At 44.8% G+C, this 13,314-nt stretch overlaps 1 protein-coding gene across 22 annotated transcripts in view; it reads left to right on the forward strand.

Moving 5' to 3' along the window:
* COL26A1 (collagen type XXVI alpha 1 chain) overlaps positions 1-8,130 on the forward strand; it is a 194,714-nt gene extending 186,584 nt beyond the window's left edge. For 18 of the 22 annotated variants that reach the window (XM_021415813.1, XM_021415817.1, XM_021415812.1 and 15 more), the window contains 4 exons: positions 1,592-1,636; positions 3,286-3,330; positions 4,786-4,870; positions 7,862-8,130. In XM_021415813.1, coding sequence (XP_021271488.1) covers positions 1,592-1,636; positions 3,286-3,330; positions 4,786-4,870; positions 7,862-8,034 — 348 coding nt within the window. In that variant the 3' untranslated portion in view covers positions 8,035-8,130. The remainder of the gene's footprint in view (positions 1-1,591; positions 1,637-3,285; positions 3,331-4,785; positions 4,871-7,861) is intronic. The other 4 variants (XM_021415803.1, XM_021415806.1, XM_021415809.1 and 1 more) reach the window with 4 other exon arrangements.

Genomic DNA, 13,314 nt, shown 5'->3' on the forward strand with positions numbered 1-13,314 from the left:
AAAAGCAGAGGAGGGCTGGCAATATCTGTTGAGGTACGAGAAAAGGTTATTATGCATTCTTCCTGCTTAATCTCAGAAAGAACAGATGTAGAAAGAGACCTGAAGCAGTCTGAGCACATCCCCTCGATGGCACATTTGTGCGTGCCACTCATGATCAGTCTCTGTTCATCTAATTCTTAACGAGTGCCAGTGAGGGATGCGTCACATCATCCGCAGGCAGTCTGCAGAGGTACAGTTCTTGAGGGCCTGGGATAAAAGGTATTTCTAACATCCAGCCTAAATATCCTTTGATCCCCTTTAAGCTGATAACATCCTTTTCTGTTCCCCCTGGACACCGAGAACAGTCTGTTTATGTATTTCGAGTGTGTTGTTATGTCTCCTCTCTGTGGTTTGCTGCTTGCCTGTGCTTTTTTACAGCCCTTGCTCCTTCCCGTGCAGAATCCAAGCATTTCCCTTTGAAGATGCTCAGAGCACCTGACAAACTGGGCTTCCTCCTGGCGCTCTCTGTGTCACTGTGGGCCTTTGTCTGGTGCTGCCTGGCTGTGCATCGCACAGGTCTCCGCAGTAATGTTTTGAGATGCCCAAGGCCCATTTGTGTTCTACAAAGCAGCAGTGGGATGGACAGAGTAACAAAGCAGCTCTCCCTTCTTGGCAAATGCTACAAAAAGCTGCCGCCAGCTAGATGGTTTTTGAGGAACAAAAGGATGGGTTTGTTTCTGTTTATGTTCAGGGGAGAAGAGCCAGTTTCAATATGTGGCTGTTTCATCAACAGATTTCTAAAGATGCTTTTAAATTTTCCCTCCCCTTGCCCTGCTCCTGCTTTCTCATGAAATAATCTATAGCTCTTCTCCTAGTCAGGGGTTCTGCCCTGCCCCGGCGTGCCCTGGGGTGGGAAACCAGAGCTGCAGAGGAAAACAGGGACTAAAAAGATGTTGAATTTGATGGCGTTTCATTCCATCCCGAAGCAAAGCATACCATTCCAAAATGTTTTAGTTTAGCCAAAAAAGAAAAAAAAAGAAAGCACAGAGAACAATGTGAAAATCAGCACAGCAGGAAAAAGAAACAAATCAACCAAAATACTGTGTGTGGGTTTGATCAGTAGCTGCTGGGGTTAACGTGGGGACGTGTGTGTGTGGAGCAGGAGGCTGATTAAATCAGTGCTCTGTGGGAGTCCTGGGCTCTGTTTGCTGTCTGGGGCAGCATCAGCCTGTCTGTTTTACTAGAGAGAAGAATGCTCTGCCTTTGTAAGAAACAAATCTCCAGCCAAATTCCTTCCTGCTATAATGTAACTGACTGCTGTAAAGTTCAAGAAATTGCTAATCATCTTATGGACAGAGTACTGAGCGGAGCAGCTCTGTATTTAACCAAACTTCTCCAAAGTGTGATTGGATTTGGAGCTGATGCTTGACAGAAAACCATGACCCCCTTTTGCTGTCTCTAAGTGATAATGTCAAGGGAGAGGAATTTCTTCTTATTATCCCAAGTGTAAGGTTTTTCATTAAGCCATCTTAATCCCGCTAGTAAAAAATGACACTGTGTTCTTGTCAAATGGAAAAACATCTCCTAATGACACTTACTTTATTTCCAACAGGGGCAAGCAGGTCTGACTGGAGAGAGGGGCATTAAGGGATTTCCTGTAAGTGCTGTACTTGCGGGTGTGTACAAGACTCACTTGGGTTTGGTGCCTGCCTGGTGTGTCTGGTACCATAAAAACACCGAGCTGGTCTGCAGCTGGTTCAGCCAGCTCTCAGATACAGTGCTCAGGTCAACTGACTACAGCTCCAAGATTTGCTCGATAGGAAGCCTTACCTTAAGTATTCCTCTGCAAACAGAACATGAAGGGTAGGACTGAAAGGCGGAGTGCGTCAGAGTGATCCCATGGGCTTACCTCCAGCTTGGGTGGTTCAAGGGATGGAACTGGTGCCCTGCAGCTGGCAGTTTTCCTTCCAGAGCCAGAAGTCAGTAATGAAAACTTATCACGGAGCAGCCAGGTTCCTGTTGATTTCTTTGGGAGATGAGGACGCTTGCTCTAAGTTCTGCTGATACTGTTTGCCTCATGGGAAGTCCTAACTGCACAGTGCAAAGCAAGGTAGCATCCCTGCTCTGCAGCCTTACCAGCCGCCTTCTGCTGATGATGTTTTGTCAACAGAGCAGTCAGTGTCATAAAGTGTGCTGCAGGAAAGGACTGCTGACAGAATCTTGTTGACAGGTCAGAGGTGGACAGCAGTGATCAGGAAGGCGTTGTGCCAATGGAGGAGATGTGCAGTGCTTGCAGACCCCCCCCCTAGCCAAAGCCTGGCCGAAAGAACCCCCTCCCTGCCCTGCGAGGTTCCTGGCACTACCAGAGCGCAGAGGTGGGCACTGTTAACCCAAGGTACACCAGCTGCTCTGGGTGTCCTCCTGCACCTTGATCTGCCAAGCTGAGCTGGAAAACCTTTAATGAGATTAAGAGACTTGGCCAAGTGATTTCTTGGTGGTAGCTGAACAGATGCACGCAGGAAATGTCTGCACAGGCACATATGGCTGGAGCGCAAACAGAGTTGAAATTTGGCTGAAAGTGAGTGGAACAAGTTGGTTGTCTTGACTGGCAGTGTTCAGAGAGGTCCTGGTTTCTCTTCACCTTTCCTTTATTCCATCTCATCATACTGTACAGCTCCTACAACCTTTCCTTCAGCCCTTCCTCCCATCCCCATTCGCTGCTTTGCAAATGTCTCAGGGATGTCTGATAAGTCTGAGGAGTCCAGGCATTTCCACCCTATTTCATTCAGCCATTTGTTAGGCTTTGTCTCTAGCTTGTGGCTTAATCTCTTTGTGTCTTCTGTTCCTTGGGAAATGCATGAGCTCCCTGGTTAGGGGGAACATCAGACCAGTGTTCACAGCACACAGGGATCTTTGCTCACAAAAAGCTTAATGAGCATCTTCAGAGGCAGAAAATGATACGACTAATTAATGAATGCAGAATGGAGGATTTTTATGATGTAAATCAAAGATGCACAATTGCATGTTTGGGGGAGGAGAACAGCATTTCAGTCTCAGCATTGTAGCCTAAAACACTGTTCACTGAGATCTGTTGTAGGTCCAGGCCGTGGCAGCCAGCCCCTCCTGCAGCTTGGCCACCACCAGCCAAGTTAATCAGTGTTAGAAATAGCAGTGACCTCCTGGGAAGCTGATGGGAGCTTGGACAGAGCTTAGGAGCCATCTTCACTGTGGTCCATTGGAGGGAAGTAATTCTGGGCAGGATCCTCAGTCATATGGAGACAAATTTCTCTTTCTTGTTTGTTTTAGGGTGAACCAGGCAAGAAGGGCGAGGAAGGTGATAAAGGTGCTGATGTAAGCGTCTGTTTCTGCTGTTTTTTGACTTTACTTTGTATCTCTTTACTGTCTTTTAAACATACTCCCTTTGGTTTGTGAGGTGCAAGGCTCGTATCACCAGTTAGAAGGGCAACGGAAGAGATATGACTCTTGGCTTTCCAGGTCTTAGTGGTTTGTTGGCCATGTTGTCAGCTGCCCTCCTGCATGCTGAACACCTCCTCAGCCCTCAGCTGTTACTCTCCCGCACAAAGCTGCTACAAGGTAGGGAAAGACAACCTGTGGCCAGCCTAGGAGCTTGGTGAGAGGCAGAACAAAGTCAATGACTCATAGAATGGCTTGCGTTGGAGGGGAGCTCAAGGATCATCAAGTTCCAGCCCCCCTGCTGCAGGCAGGGTTCCCATCCACTAGGTCAAGTACTAGATCAAATCCCAGGGCCCCATCCAACCTGGTCTTAAACTCCTCCCGGGTTGGGGCATCCACAACCTCTCTGGGCAGCCTGTTCCAGCACCTCACCACCCTCTCAGTGAAAAGCTCCCCCCCCAACATCTGATCTGACTCTTCCCTCCTTTAGTTTAAAACCATTCCTCCTTGTCCTGTTGCTATCTACCCATGTAAAAAGTTGATTTCCCTCCTGTTTATAATCTCCCTTAAAATACTAGAAGGCTGTAATGAGGTCTCGCCGCAGCCTTCTCTTCTCCAGATTGAACAAACCCAACTCCTTCAGCCTACCTTCATAGGAGAGGTGCTCCAGCCCTCTGATCATCTTTGTGGCCCTCCTGTAGACCCTCTCCAAAAGCTCCACATCTTTCCTGTGCTGGGGACCCCAGACCTGAATGCAATATTCCAGCAGGAGCCTCACGAGAACAGAGTAGAGAGGGACAATCACTTCCCTCTCCCTGCTGGCCACCCCTCTTTTGGTACAGCCCAGGGTACTGTTGGCCTACCAGGCTGCAAGCACACACCGCTGGCTCAAGTCCATCAGGATGGCACGTGTGCCACTGTTTCAGTTTATGAGGCAGAAGCAAGATGGGGCTTGCCAACCCTCTCAGTTTCCTGGTGTCCCAATGAAGAGAAAGCCCAAGAAACTCAATGACGTTCAGAGTAAACGTCAGACAAGAGCAAAACCTGTTTTCCAGGCAGTACAGGATAGCTATTAACATAAGCTGCATAACATAACATATTTGACAAGAATATACACCCTGGGTTTGGCCCACTACAGAAGCAGGAACCAAACTGAAAGGCTTGGCTTAGAGTCAGAAGCTCTGCAAATGCAGGGTATAACTGAGGAGATTTTCTTTAGAGGTTTCTCCTGCATTCCAACTTAACTTTACTCTTGCAGCTTATCTCATCTTTTATGACTTGTCTTTTTTAAACATTTACACTGCACAGTTTGGTGTTACAGAGCCAGCATTACGTACAAGAAGCCTATTCTGCAAATATATAGCACTGTTAGTTTTCTTTTCCATCTTGCAGGGGGAAGGTGTTCAACAACTTCGAGAAGCTCTGAAGATTTTAGCTGAGAGGGTCTTGATTCTAGAGCACATGATAGGAATTCATGGTAAGCATTGCTAAAGTTTTCTTTTCTCGACAACCAGGACTCTGTTCAGGAAGCTGCTCGATGATTAGATGTCCCCCAATGTTCTAAGCTCTCTGTTGATGTTACCCAGAAAATGAATGATCCATGAATGTCTCGTCATTACAACTTACCCCAAACCTATTTTCACAGAATGAAAGAAAGTCTCGTGTGTTCCTCATTCAAATAGAATTTGAGTTTTCTGTTGAGGCTATTTGCTCTCCCATCACAGATGCAATGTGCGGCATCATCCCTTTATGACTGTTTTCTTCCCTTAACCAGAGTGTGGGCTCATGTAGTCATCACAGATCAGACTTCTCCCTTGGTGGTATTTGAGGATCAGTTCTCTCAGAGCTGCCAAAAGTTGCTGTGCCAATTTCTTCCCTTCAGAAACACAGCAGAAGCAAAATACTGATTAGATCTCCTATCTCAGGCTATGAGAAACAGGCTATTCCTTGAAATAGAGCCGAACATTTCTTAACTAGGTCCTAGATAGGTAACTAGGAACCTCACATGCCCTTGCTTGGCCATGGAACCTCATGCTTGGCCCTGCTTGTAAATGGAGCTGCTACCACACCTTCCCTCAGATCAGCATCCACTTCTGTACTGAAGTGGTTTTAGGATATTTATATGGCAAATGCATAGTTAAACTGTCCAGGGGTTCCTAAGCAAATGACTTAAAGCAGTAGTGCAGCAGGCTTTGAGAGCCCACAAACCCCTCCTGCAGCCAGCATGCTGCTAAAATGAAAATGCCATTGGGCACTTCAAAGCCAAAATAGTGTTGGTGCGCAGTGCTCCATTGTATGGCTGAACAGTCTTGGGTCTCTGCCCTGTCTTCACTGTTCGATGGAGATGTGCCTTTTAGAGGCCCAAAGCACTAATTCCAAAAGCAATAGGCAGCAGCATGAGCTTTCGGGAAATCATGAATCATGAACCTATTATTTTAACCGCAGTCAGCCTGACCTTACCTCTGCATGAATCCCAGTTTGCTTCTTATTTTCACTGGATTTTGTAGACCAAAAAGAGAGATTTTCATGCTTGTTTGCTTTGACCTGGTGACAGTGCCAGGAAGATGCCCATTAGGTTCCTTACGCAGCATTCCATGCCCACCTGCATGGTCTTCTGGTAGAGGTGGAAGGGGAACCCTGTCTAACTACAGCCCAGGGAATTTCACAGAGGTACAGAACCCAGGGTCTGGCCCTCCGTGATCTTTTACTTTCTATCTCCGTTTTTACTACTGTGAAGCAAAAAGTCGGCTCTAGAAGCTTGTATAGACAATGGAGCATGAACAGGAGAATACACACAAAATTTGCTACTGCAGAACTGCCTGGTATACCAGTTTTACATGTTATCTGCTTGGCAATGCAGCAGCATTTCAGCAAACCATTTTTACTGGCATAAGAGTGTTTCTGTTATTGCCTGGGATGGAGAGGAGCTATTTATACCCATATATACTCTATACCAATGTAACTACATCAGCAAAAGTAGTTGGTTTTTAATTGTACAGTGTTTAAAAACTATGTTTAAACACCTATGTTGCATGACTTTATATAAATAGTTCCCTTTTTATCCACTAACAGTGCAGATAATTATATTTTCATTCTGTTCTTTTAAAATAGTTCCATTCTTAAGACATATTTAGACTCTACAAAAATACTGCTTAGAAAAAGTACTTAGAAAGTAAAGCATGTTTTCCCTATGCTATTATGTTCATCTCTGTACATGAATATGGTTTTAAAAAAAAAAGAAATAAAAAAAAGGAAAAAGACATAAAGCAACAAAACAAGGATTCCTTGAGCACAGACCTCCCTGCAGTGAATGGCACCACACAGCTTTAAGTCACCCAGCACCAACTATCTGGTCGTGTTCCCGGTGTAAGTGCCACGAATCTTACCGCAGGTTCCTGGGTAGCCCAATTCCACCCAGTTCAGAGACCCACGCAGAAATGCCAATCGCATGCTCTCATTTTCCCAGGAAACTTCACAGTCAGCATGGTTCCAAAACCACAGCCACCCAAGCAACGAGGCAAAACATACCAGCAAACAAACCTCTTCTCTGCAGTGGGAGGCCAGCGTGAGATTATCTGGCCCAGCAAACAGTAGAGAGCAGCCCAACAGGACACAGGAAAGCCCAAACTGTTTGGCAGCGTGTGCTTGCAGCGAGCACAGCGCAAATCCTGCAGCCAAGTGCTCCCTTGGCAGAGCAATGCTGCCTCAAGTGAATGAACCAAGGCTGGGGGTCTGGCGTTGAGGCTGAACCCTTGGCAGGGGAATGAGCAAACATCCATCTCTGAAGGTAAAAGGAAGAGAGCAGGGTATTCCAAGTGATGAGGCAGCATCGCATTGTCAGCATCTGCTGCTGACTGCTGGGAAAATCTGAGTGGCCGTAGTCAAAAGCACATTTAGCTCTGTAAGGCAGGATGCTGTAGAAAGAGGAGGTGTTAACATGAGGCATGCTGGGAGAGCAGACTGCTGATATTTATTCCCAGCTTTATTGCTAATGTGGCTGTAGCCCAGGGTGGATCAAGCTTTTTGTTCAATCCTTAAGATGTCCACCTTTACAAGCAGTGAAATGGTACCTATATCCCCAGGAACATCACGTCTGTGTGACCCCTTGGTAATGCTTTATCCTTCAGTAACAGGAGTCTGTGGGCAATGCTGAGTAGCAGTTGCAGCCCAAGGCAAACCGTGATCAATAACAGAGCAGTGCTTTTATAAATGAGGTGACAAATAGGAACAGGAGCTGCTGTGCTGCTTGCAGTAGTAGTATTTACCCCAAGGAGTTTAGACAGAGCAGAGGGAAAAGGCTAAATATTAGAGTAGTGTGATGGCAGCAAACACAACTGCTTGCTGGACGGAAAGAGAGCAGGAGGGACGACACTTCTTCCAGAAGAGGAATCGTTCAGAAAGGCCCATTCACTCTTTCCTTAGCCTCCCCTTTTAAATAGTGCTTTCCCGTGACTTTCTCTCCTTACAGACTCTTTATCTTCCATTGAGCCAGGCTCCGGACAAGACGTGATCCCGGGTTCCCCTCTGCGAAGCAGCATCAAGATCAAGCGTGGAGGACCCCAGCAGCCACAAGCCTACCAGATCCTCTCTTCACTGCTGGATGACAGTGAAGCCAAAAGGAGAAGCATTCGGATGAAGTAGGAGCATCTCTGTGTTCTCCCTGCCCATCCACCAGTTAAAGATACAGTATCCCAGTGCTTAATTGCAGAGTGCAAATGAAGTGAGTAGGAAGCTCTAGTACTGGCAATTGAGTTTACTTACCTATGCCCTTACTGCAGGGAATGTCTTATCCATAGCTTGGAGAGGGTCTTATGGACATTTTTCTTGATTTTGTTATTTTGCCTTTGGAATACCAGATGGCGGGTATCCTCAGAAGCTGTCCACAGCATTGACACCTCCTGAATACGTCTCCAGAGTTTAATCGTTCCTTTGTCTCCCCACAGCCCTTGAAAGTTACTCAGTAAAGCCCTGCTTAACTGGCTGACATAATCATAGAATCAGCAAGGTTGGAAAAGACCTACAAGATCACCTAGTCCAACCATCCACCTACCACCAATAACCCCACTAGACCATGTCTCTCAACGCTATATCTCAATGTTTCTTGAACACCTCCAGGGACGGTGACTCCACCACCTCCCTGGGCAGCCCATTCCAGCGCCTGACCACTCTTGCAGAAAAGTAGCATTTCCTAATGTCCAGCCTCAATCTCCCCTGGTGCAACTTGAGGCCATTCCCCCTCGTCCTGTCACCAGTTACAAGAGAGAAGAGGCCGACCCCCAGCTCACTACAACCTCCCTTCAGGTAGTTATAGAGAGCAATGAGGTCTCCCCTGAGCCTCCTCTTATCCAGACTGAACAATCCCAGCTCCCTCAGCCGTTCCTCATAAGGCCTGTGCTCCAGACCCCTCACCAGCTTAATCAATCCCAACTCAGCTCAAAGCCAAACCTTAGCCTTGTCCTTTAGTGTAGTTGGTGGCATCTGCTTTTATTTCATGTAGTGGTGTCAAGCTGACTCCCAGTTGAAGGTAACGCTTTCATAGGCCTTTAAAGCATTCTCGCCTGCAAGGATTTCTCTTGAGCAAAGAACAAATTGGAGAATTCCAGGAATGTTTTAAACTGTTACTCTGAAGATTCAGATTACCGTTCAGAATTTAGCATCAAAATCTCTGCTCTTCATGTTGCTGATTGCATGTGAATGGAATTATTTCTATTTGTGAAAGGACTTTTGATGGAAATGTTCATAGCATACATTGACTCCTATCTTCAATGAGATTAGACTGCTTCTGTGAAAATTTAGAGCAGTATGTGTAAGGTATGGTGGAATTGCAATGGAGTTTTCCCATGCTGTGTTCATTTTGCACATACATGAAGAGAAAATTAAGTAGCAGCAATAACTATTCTCAGACAATAATATTTTGCAATAGGTTCTTAACTCCACATCAATAAGGAAAAGCATTACCACAGTTTTTTTTAGTCTGTGGGTGAATCTTTGCTATTTGAATCCCCAGACAGTGTAGCAGCAAATCACGCTCCAGGATTAGTCTTGGCAGGAGCTTGTCTTGCACTTAGAAGCTGAATACAAGATCATTTTACTATTTGCAACAACAAGTTTTTGAGGAAAGTCCCAGCATTCAGGGTGAAGAGGCTGAACCTGCCCTTCAGTGACCAGTGAATCTCTTACACCTTTGGTGCAAATCCAATTGGACAAGCCATTCATGTAGGCATTGAATTTTCTTAGAAAAGGGTAAGACTGACAGACACAACCAATGGTACTATTTTTACTTATATGTATATGTATTTGTCACTGCTCTGTCAAATGTTTGAATTCAGACCAGAACAAAAGTGAGCAAGTTTCGTTTGTGTTTGTCATCTTAAGGCGTCAGTCACATAAATTTGTTGTGTTCTGTCTGCTTCCTAGTGCAAGGTACAGCTATCTGAAAGAGGCAAACTGTACCACCACAACTATTTTTGTCAAAAACTTTTGCAGAAACCAACAACTGTATGGTCTGTGCATTCAGGAACCCTCATCACCCAAAGCGACCTTCCTAAGGTAAAAGCACAAACATGCCATACTGGAAATGAGCCTTAAAATGAAGGAGCTCTGCCAGCCCATTGGCCGCACATTAAATTAACTTCTGTATACATCGTAAACATACAGAGACATCATAACATCCAAATGTTTCCTCTGAAGAGCATTATATTTTCAGGAATGAACAGGATAAAGGCTACTTCGGAATGACTGAGTTTGCCAGATGGGTTCATCTGGCCCCGTTCCTTAGAAATCCAACCATCCTTCTCAAAACAGGCAAAATAGCATAAGTAAGTTGATGCTTAGCAAGCAACAGAGAAACTTGTCCACACAGAAAAGCTTTTACTGCTGTACAGCTAAATAGAAAAAAAAAACAGCTGAGGAGAAATCACAGATCAAGCTAAACGTGTGCGCTGAGCAGGTTGGTGCAAGCTGGAGGCAATGGGTGCATTAAGGTTTTCTCATGGCAGTTTCAGGAACTAAACCAAACCCAAGCAATCAATAAAAAGGGAAACAGCAAAATTCATTTCACTGGTCCTATAACTTCAGGGTTGAGTTTGGAGCAGGAGTACAATGAGTCCATTTTCATTTCCCTGGCATTTTGGAGCCTTCACATTGAATTGAAAGAGAAATTTTTCTCCCTCCGAGTTTGTCCTTTTGAATTCCAAGCTGTTGCATTAGCTTAATGAGTACCCTCTTCATTCCTATTGACCAGGATTTCAGATTTTAAATGAAGAAATCATTTAAAACAAATTAGTGGTAAGATGAAAGGAAATGTAATTGAAGTTGTTTGCAATTAATCCTGCCAAGCCAACAGTTGAAAGATTGGTTAGGTTTGGGTTGCAACAGTTTTAATTATTGACTTTTCCAAATTTATTTAAGAGCTCTATCATTTGTTGCTCTCCGCACTTCTTGCTTTGTTACCTATATCTCTCTTTCATGTGGTACTGTATCTTTAAGTTGGGTGACAGTGGGATTAAACCAACTGGACTTTCCCTCTCATCAGGAATTTCGTTCCTCACCATGTACACAACGGTTGGACCACGCTCTGGTACAGTCCCAGCTTCAATATGCTTTAAAGGTGAACACAGCCTCACATGCTGACATTAACGATATTCATGACTAAGCCAACCACTCCAACCACATTTCCCATCTTAGGCAGGATACTAAGATTCATTTAGCCAGGGCACATCCGCATCTTGCCATGTCTATGTAACTTACAGAGTGGATTTATTTGGATGCGTGCTCATTTAGAAATATATTTTAATTGAAATGTTTAGTGCTTTATCTTACGTGCATACTGTGCAATACCATAGTGTGTTCTTTTCCCTTTTTTTCCTAAGACTTCTTTGAAATTCTTAATGTTTCTTTGAACGCCAGCGTGTTTTTCACTTGGATCGGCTCTGGTGGTAGAAATGCATTTTCCTTGCCGTGAGCTGACCAGAAGCACATTGCACAACTGAAAATCTTTGCAGCTTGTGCACCCTGACACTCACCAGCAATCTGGTACTCCTGGGAGGTGGAGAATGCTTCTCTCCAGAGTATCCAATTTGCACTTACTGTAAAGAATTGATAGCAACCCGGGGAAATAAGAATATATGAGAGAGAAGAACCCTCGTCTGCTCCCACCAAACTCCGCAATAATTTTGCCATCGCCTTCCATAGGAACAGGGACAGGCCATAACAAGCAGATCCCAGTCTCCAGCTCTCATGACCTGGTGCTGCTTGCAGTGGAGCAGAGCATATGGCTCACGTGTGGCTTTCTGAAAGTTTGGCTCTGGGGTTCAGCTTCAATCTCAGTCTCTGCAATGAACTGTTTTAATGTAATGAACCTGACCACTGTGACAAAGGCTTCCAAAAGACAATCAGCTTTGGGAATTACTTCTCAGTACAATATATTGGAAATTCTTCCTCTTCCATGTTTACAGCTTCTGCTTTACTCGAGATTACATTCCACGTTTGGTGGTATAGGGGTTAAACTACTTGCAGTTTCCACGATTGCTTTGAAACCAGGCAATTCAAAGGTGCTATAACTGTCCACAGCGCACATTCCCACCCATAGAAGGAAATGTTAACTTTTTCACCACTTATTTTACACAGTATCTTTTTATTTATATCCGTGTGTTTTGTATGTGTGCAAACGGTCCCAGCTTCTCCCACTGTAATAAGCTATACAACATTTGGTCTTTACTAGGGCGGCCATAGGCAGTATTTTGCAGTCGTGTAGTTTCTTAACTTAGAACACGAAGAAATAACCTCTTCTGACACGATGAATTAATTTATGGCAGGCTCTAATGTTTGCTGTAAACACAACCTGTTTGTTCCACCTCTTGCATGGTTACTTACCTGTTTTCATATTGCTATGTTATTGTTCAAGATACCTATTTCTCTTTATTTGCTATGGGTTTTGTTACTGTATATGGAATGTTTTGTATTCAGCATTTTCTTACAGAGCAGAGTGGGAACAGTATTCAAGAACCCACAAATACCAAAGACCTTTCATGTAATGCACTGAGAAATAAACATACTGTAAATGAGTATGATGTCGGGTGTCCTGTATTTACGAAGTTCATAGCAAGTTCAAGCAGAATGCATCCTGAAATTAGGGCATCTGCTTTTCTTTCCTGCCATCTCAGCTTTCTCTCACTGTATGTATGCAAGTTGGGGCAGGGGAGGAAGGAGTGGAAGGGAGGAAGGAGTGGAAGGATGGAGAGGAAGGGAAGGAAGCCACCGTAAGCCTTCAAGCAACATAAAGTCTGCATATCCTGTGCTGCAGGGAAGCCTCCACAGCCAGACATGGGAGAAGATGGCAAAGAACCCAGGCTACTTCTGTCATGGGTGACAGGTCTGGTTTTTGAACTTGTTTTTGCTCCCTAACAAAAACAAGAGGTGTGTAAATCACAGCCAATTCTCTCCCCACTGATCAGATTACACCGCAGATACCACTATTGTAGCGAAGTATTGTAAACAATCAGAAATGTCCACAGAGTCAAGGCCTCAACTTCATGCAGATTTTTTTTTGCAATGCTGATCAGGACGTGCTCAAGGTAACTTGTTGCCAGACATTCCCATGCAGCACTGCTCTGGGTCCTTCAGGGTTTATTTATCTTGTTTTTGTGTCCGAACACCTCCAACTCTGATATATTTATCCTTGCACAAGTCCCCTGAGGGAAGGCAGGGCTGTTAATCACTACTGTGCAGATTGGGAGTTGCTGGATAAAAGACCAAATTAATTTCTTGGGACGTTTGTGGCTGCACTGGTCTGCCAAGTACCAATTAGCATCAGGTCCGTGCTGGTCTCTGGGCCATTATGGCCAGGGACTGTAATCACAGGGGAAATGGTTCTTTTCCCAGTGCTTAACACAGCACAAGGAAAATCAATGGTAGAGTTAA

Source organism: Numida meleagris, chromosome 18, assembly GCF_002078875.1.
Source record: "Numida meleagris isolate 19003 breed g44 Domestic line chromosome 18, NumMel1.0, whole genome shotgun sequence".
Lineage (NCBI taxonomy): Eukaryota > Metazoa > Chordata > Aves > Galliformes > Numididae > Numida > Numida meleagris.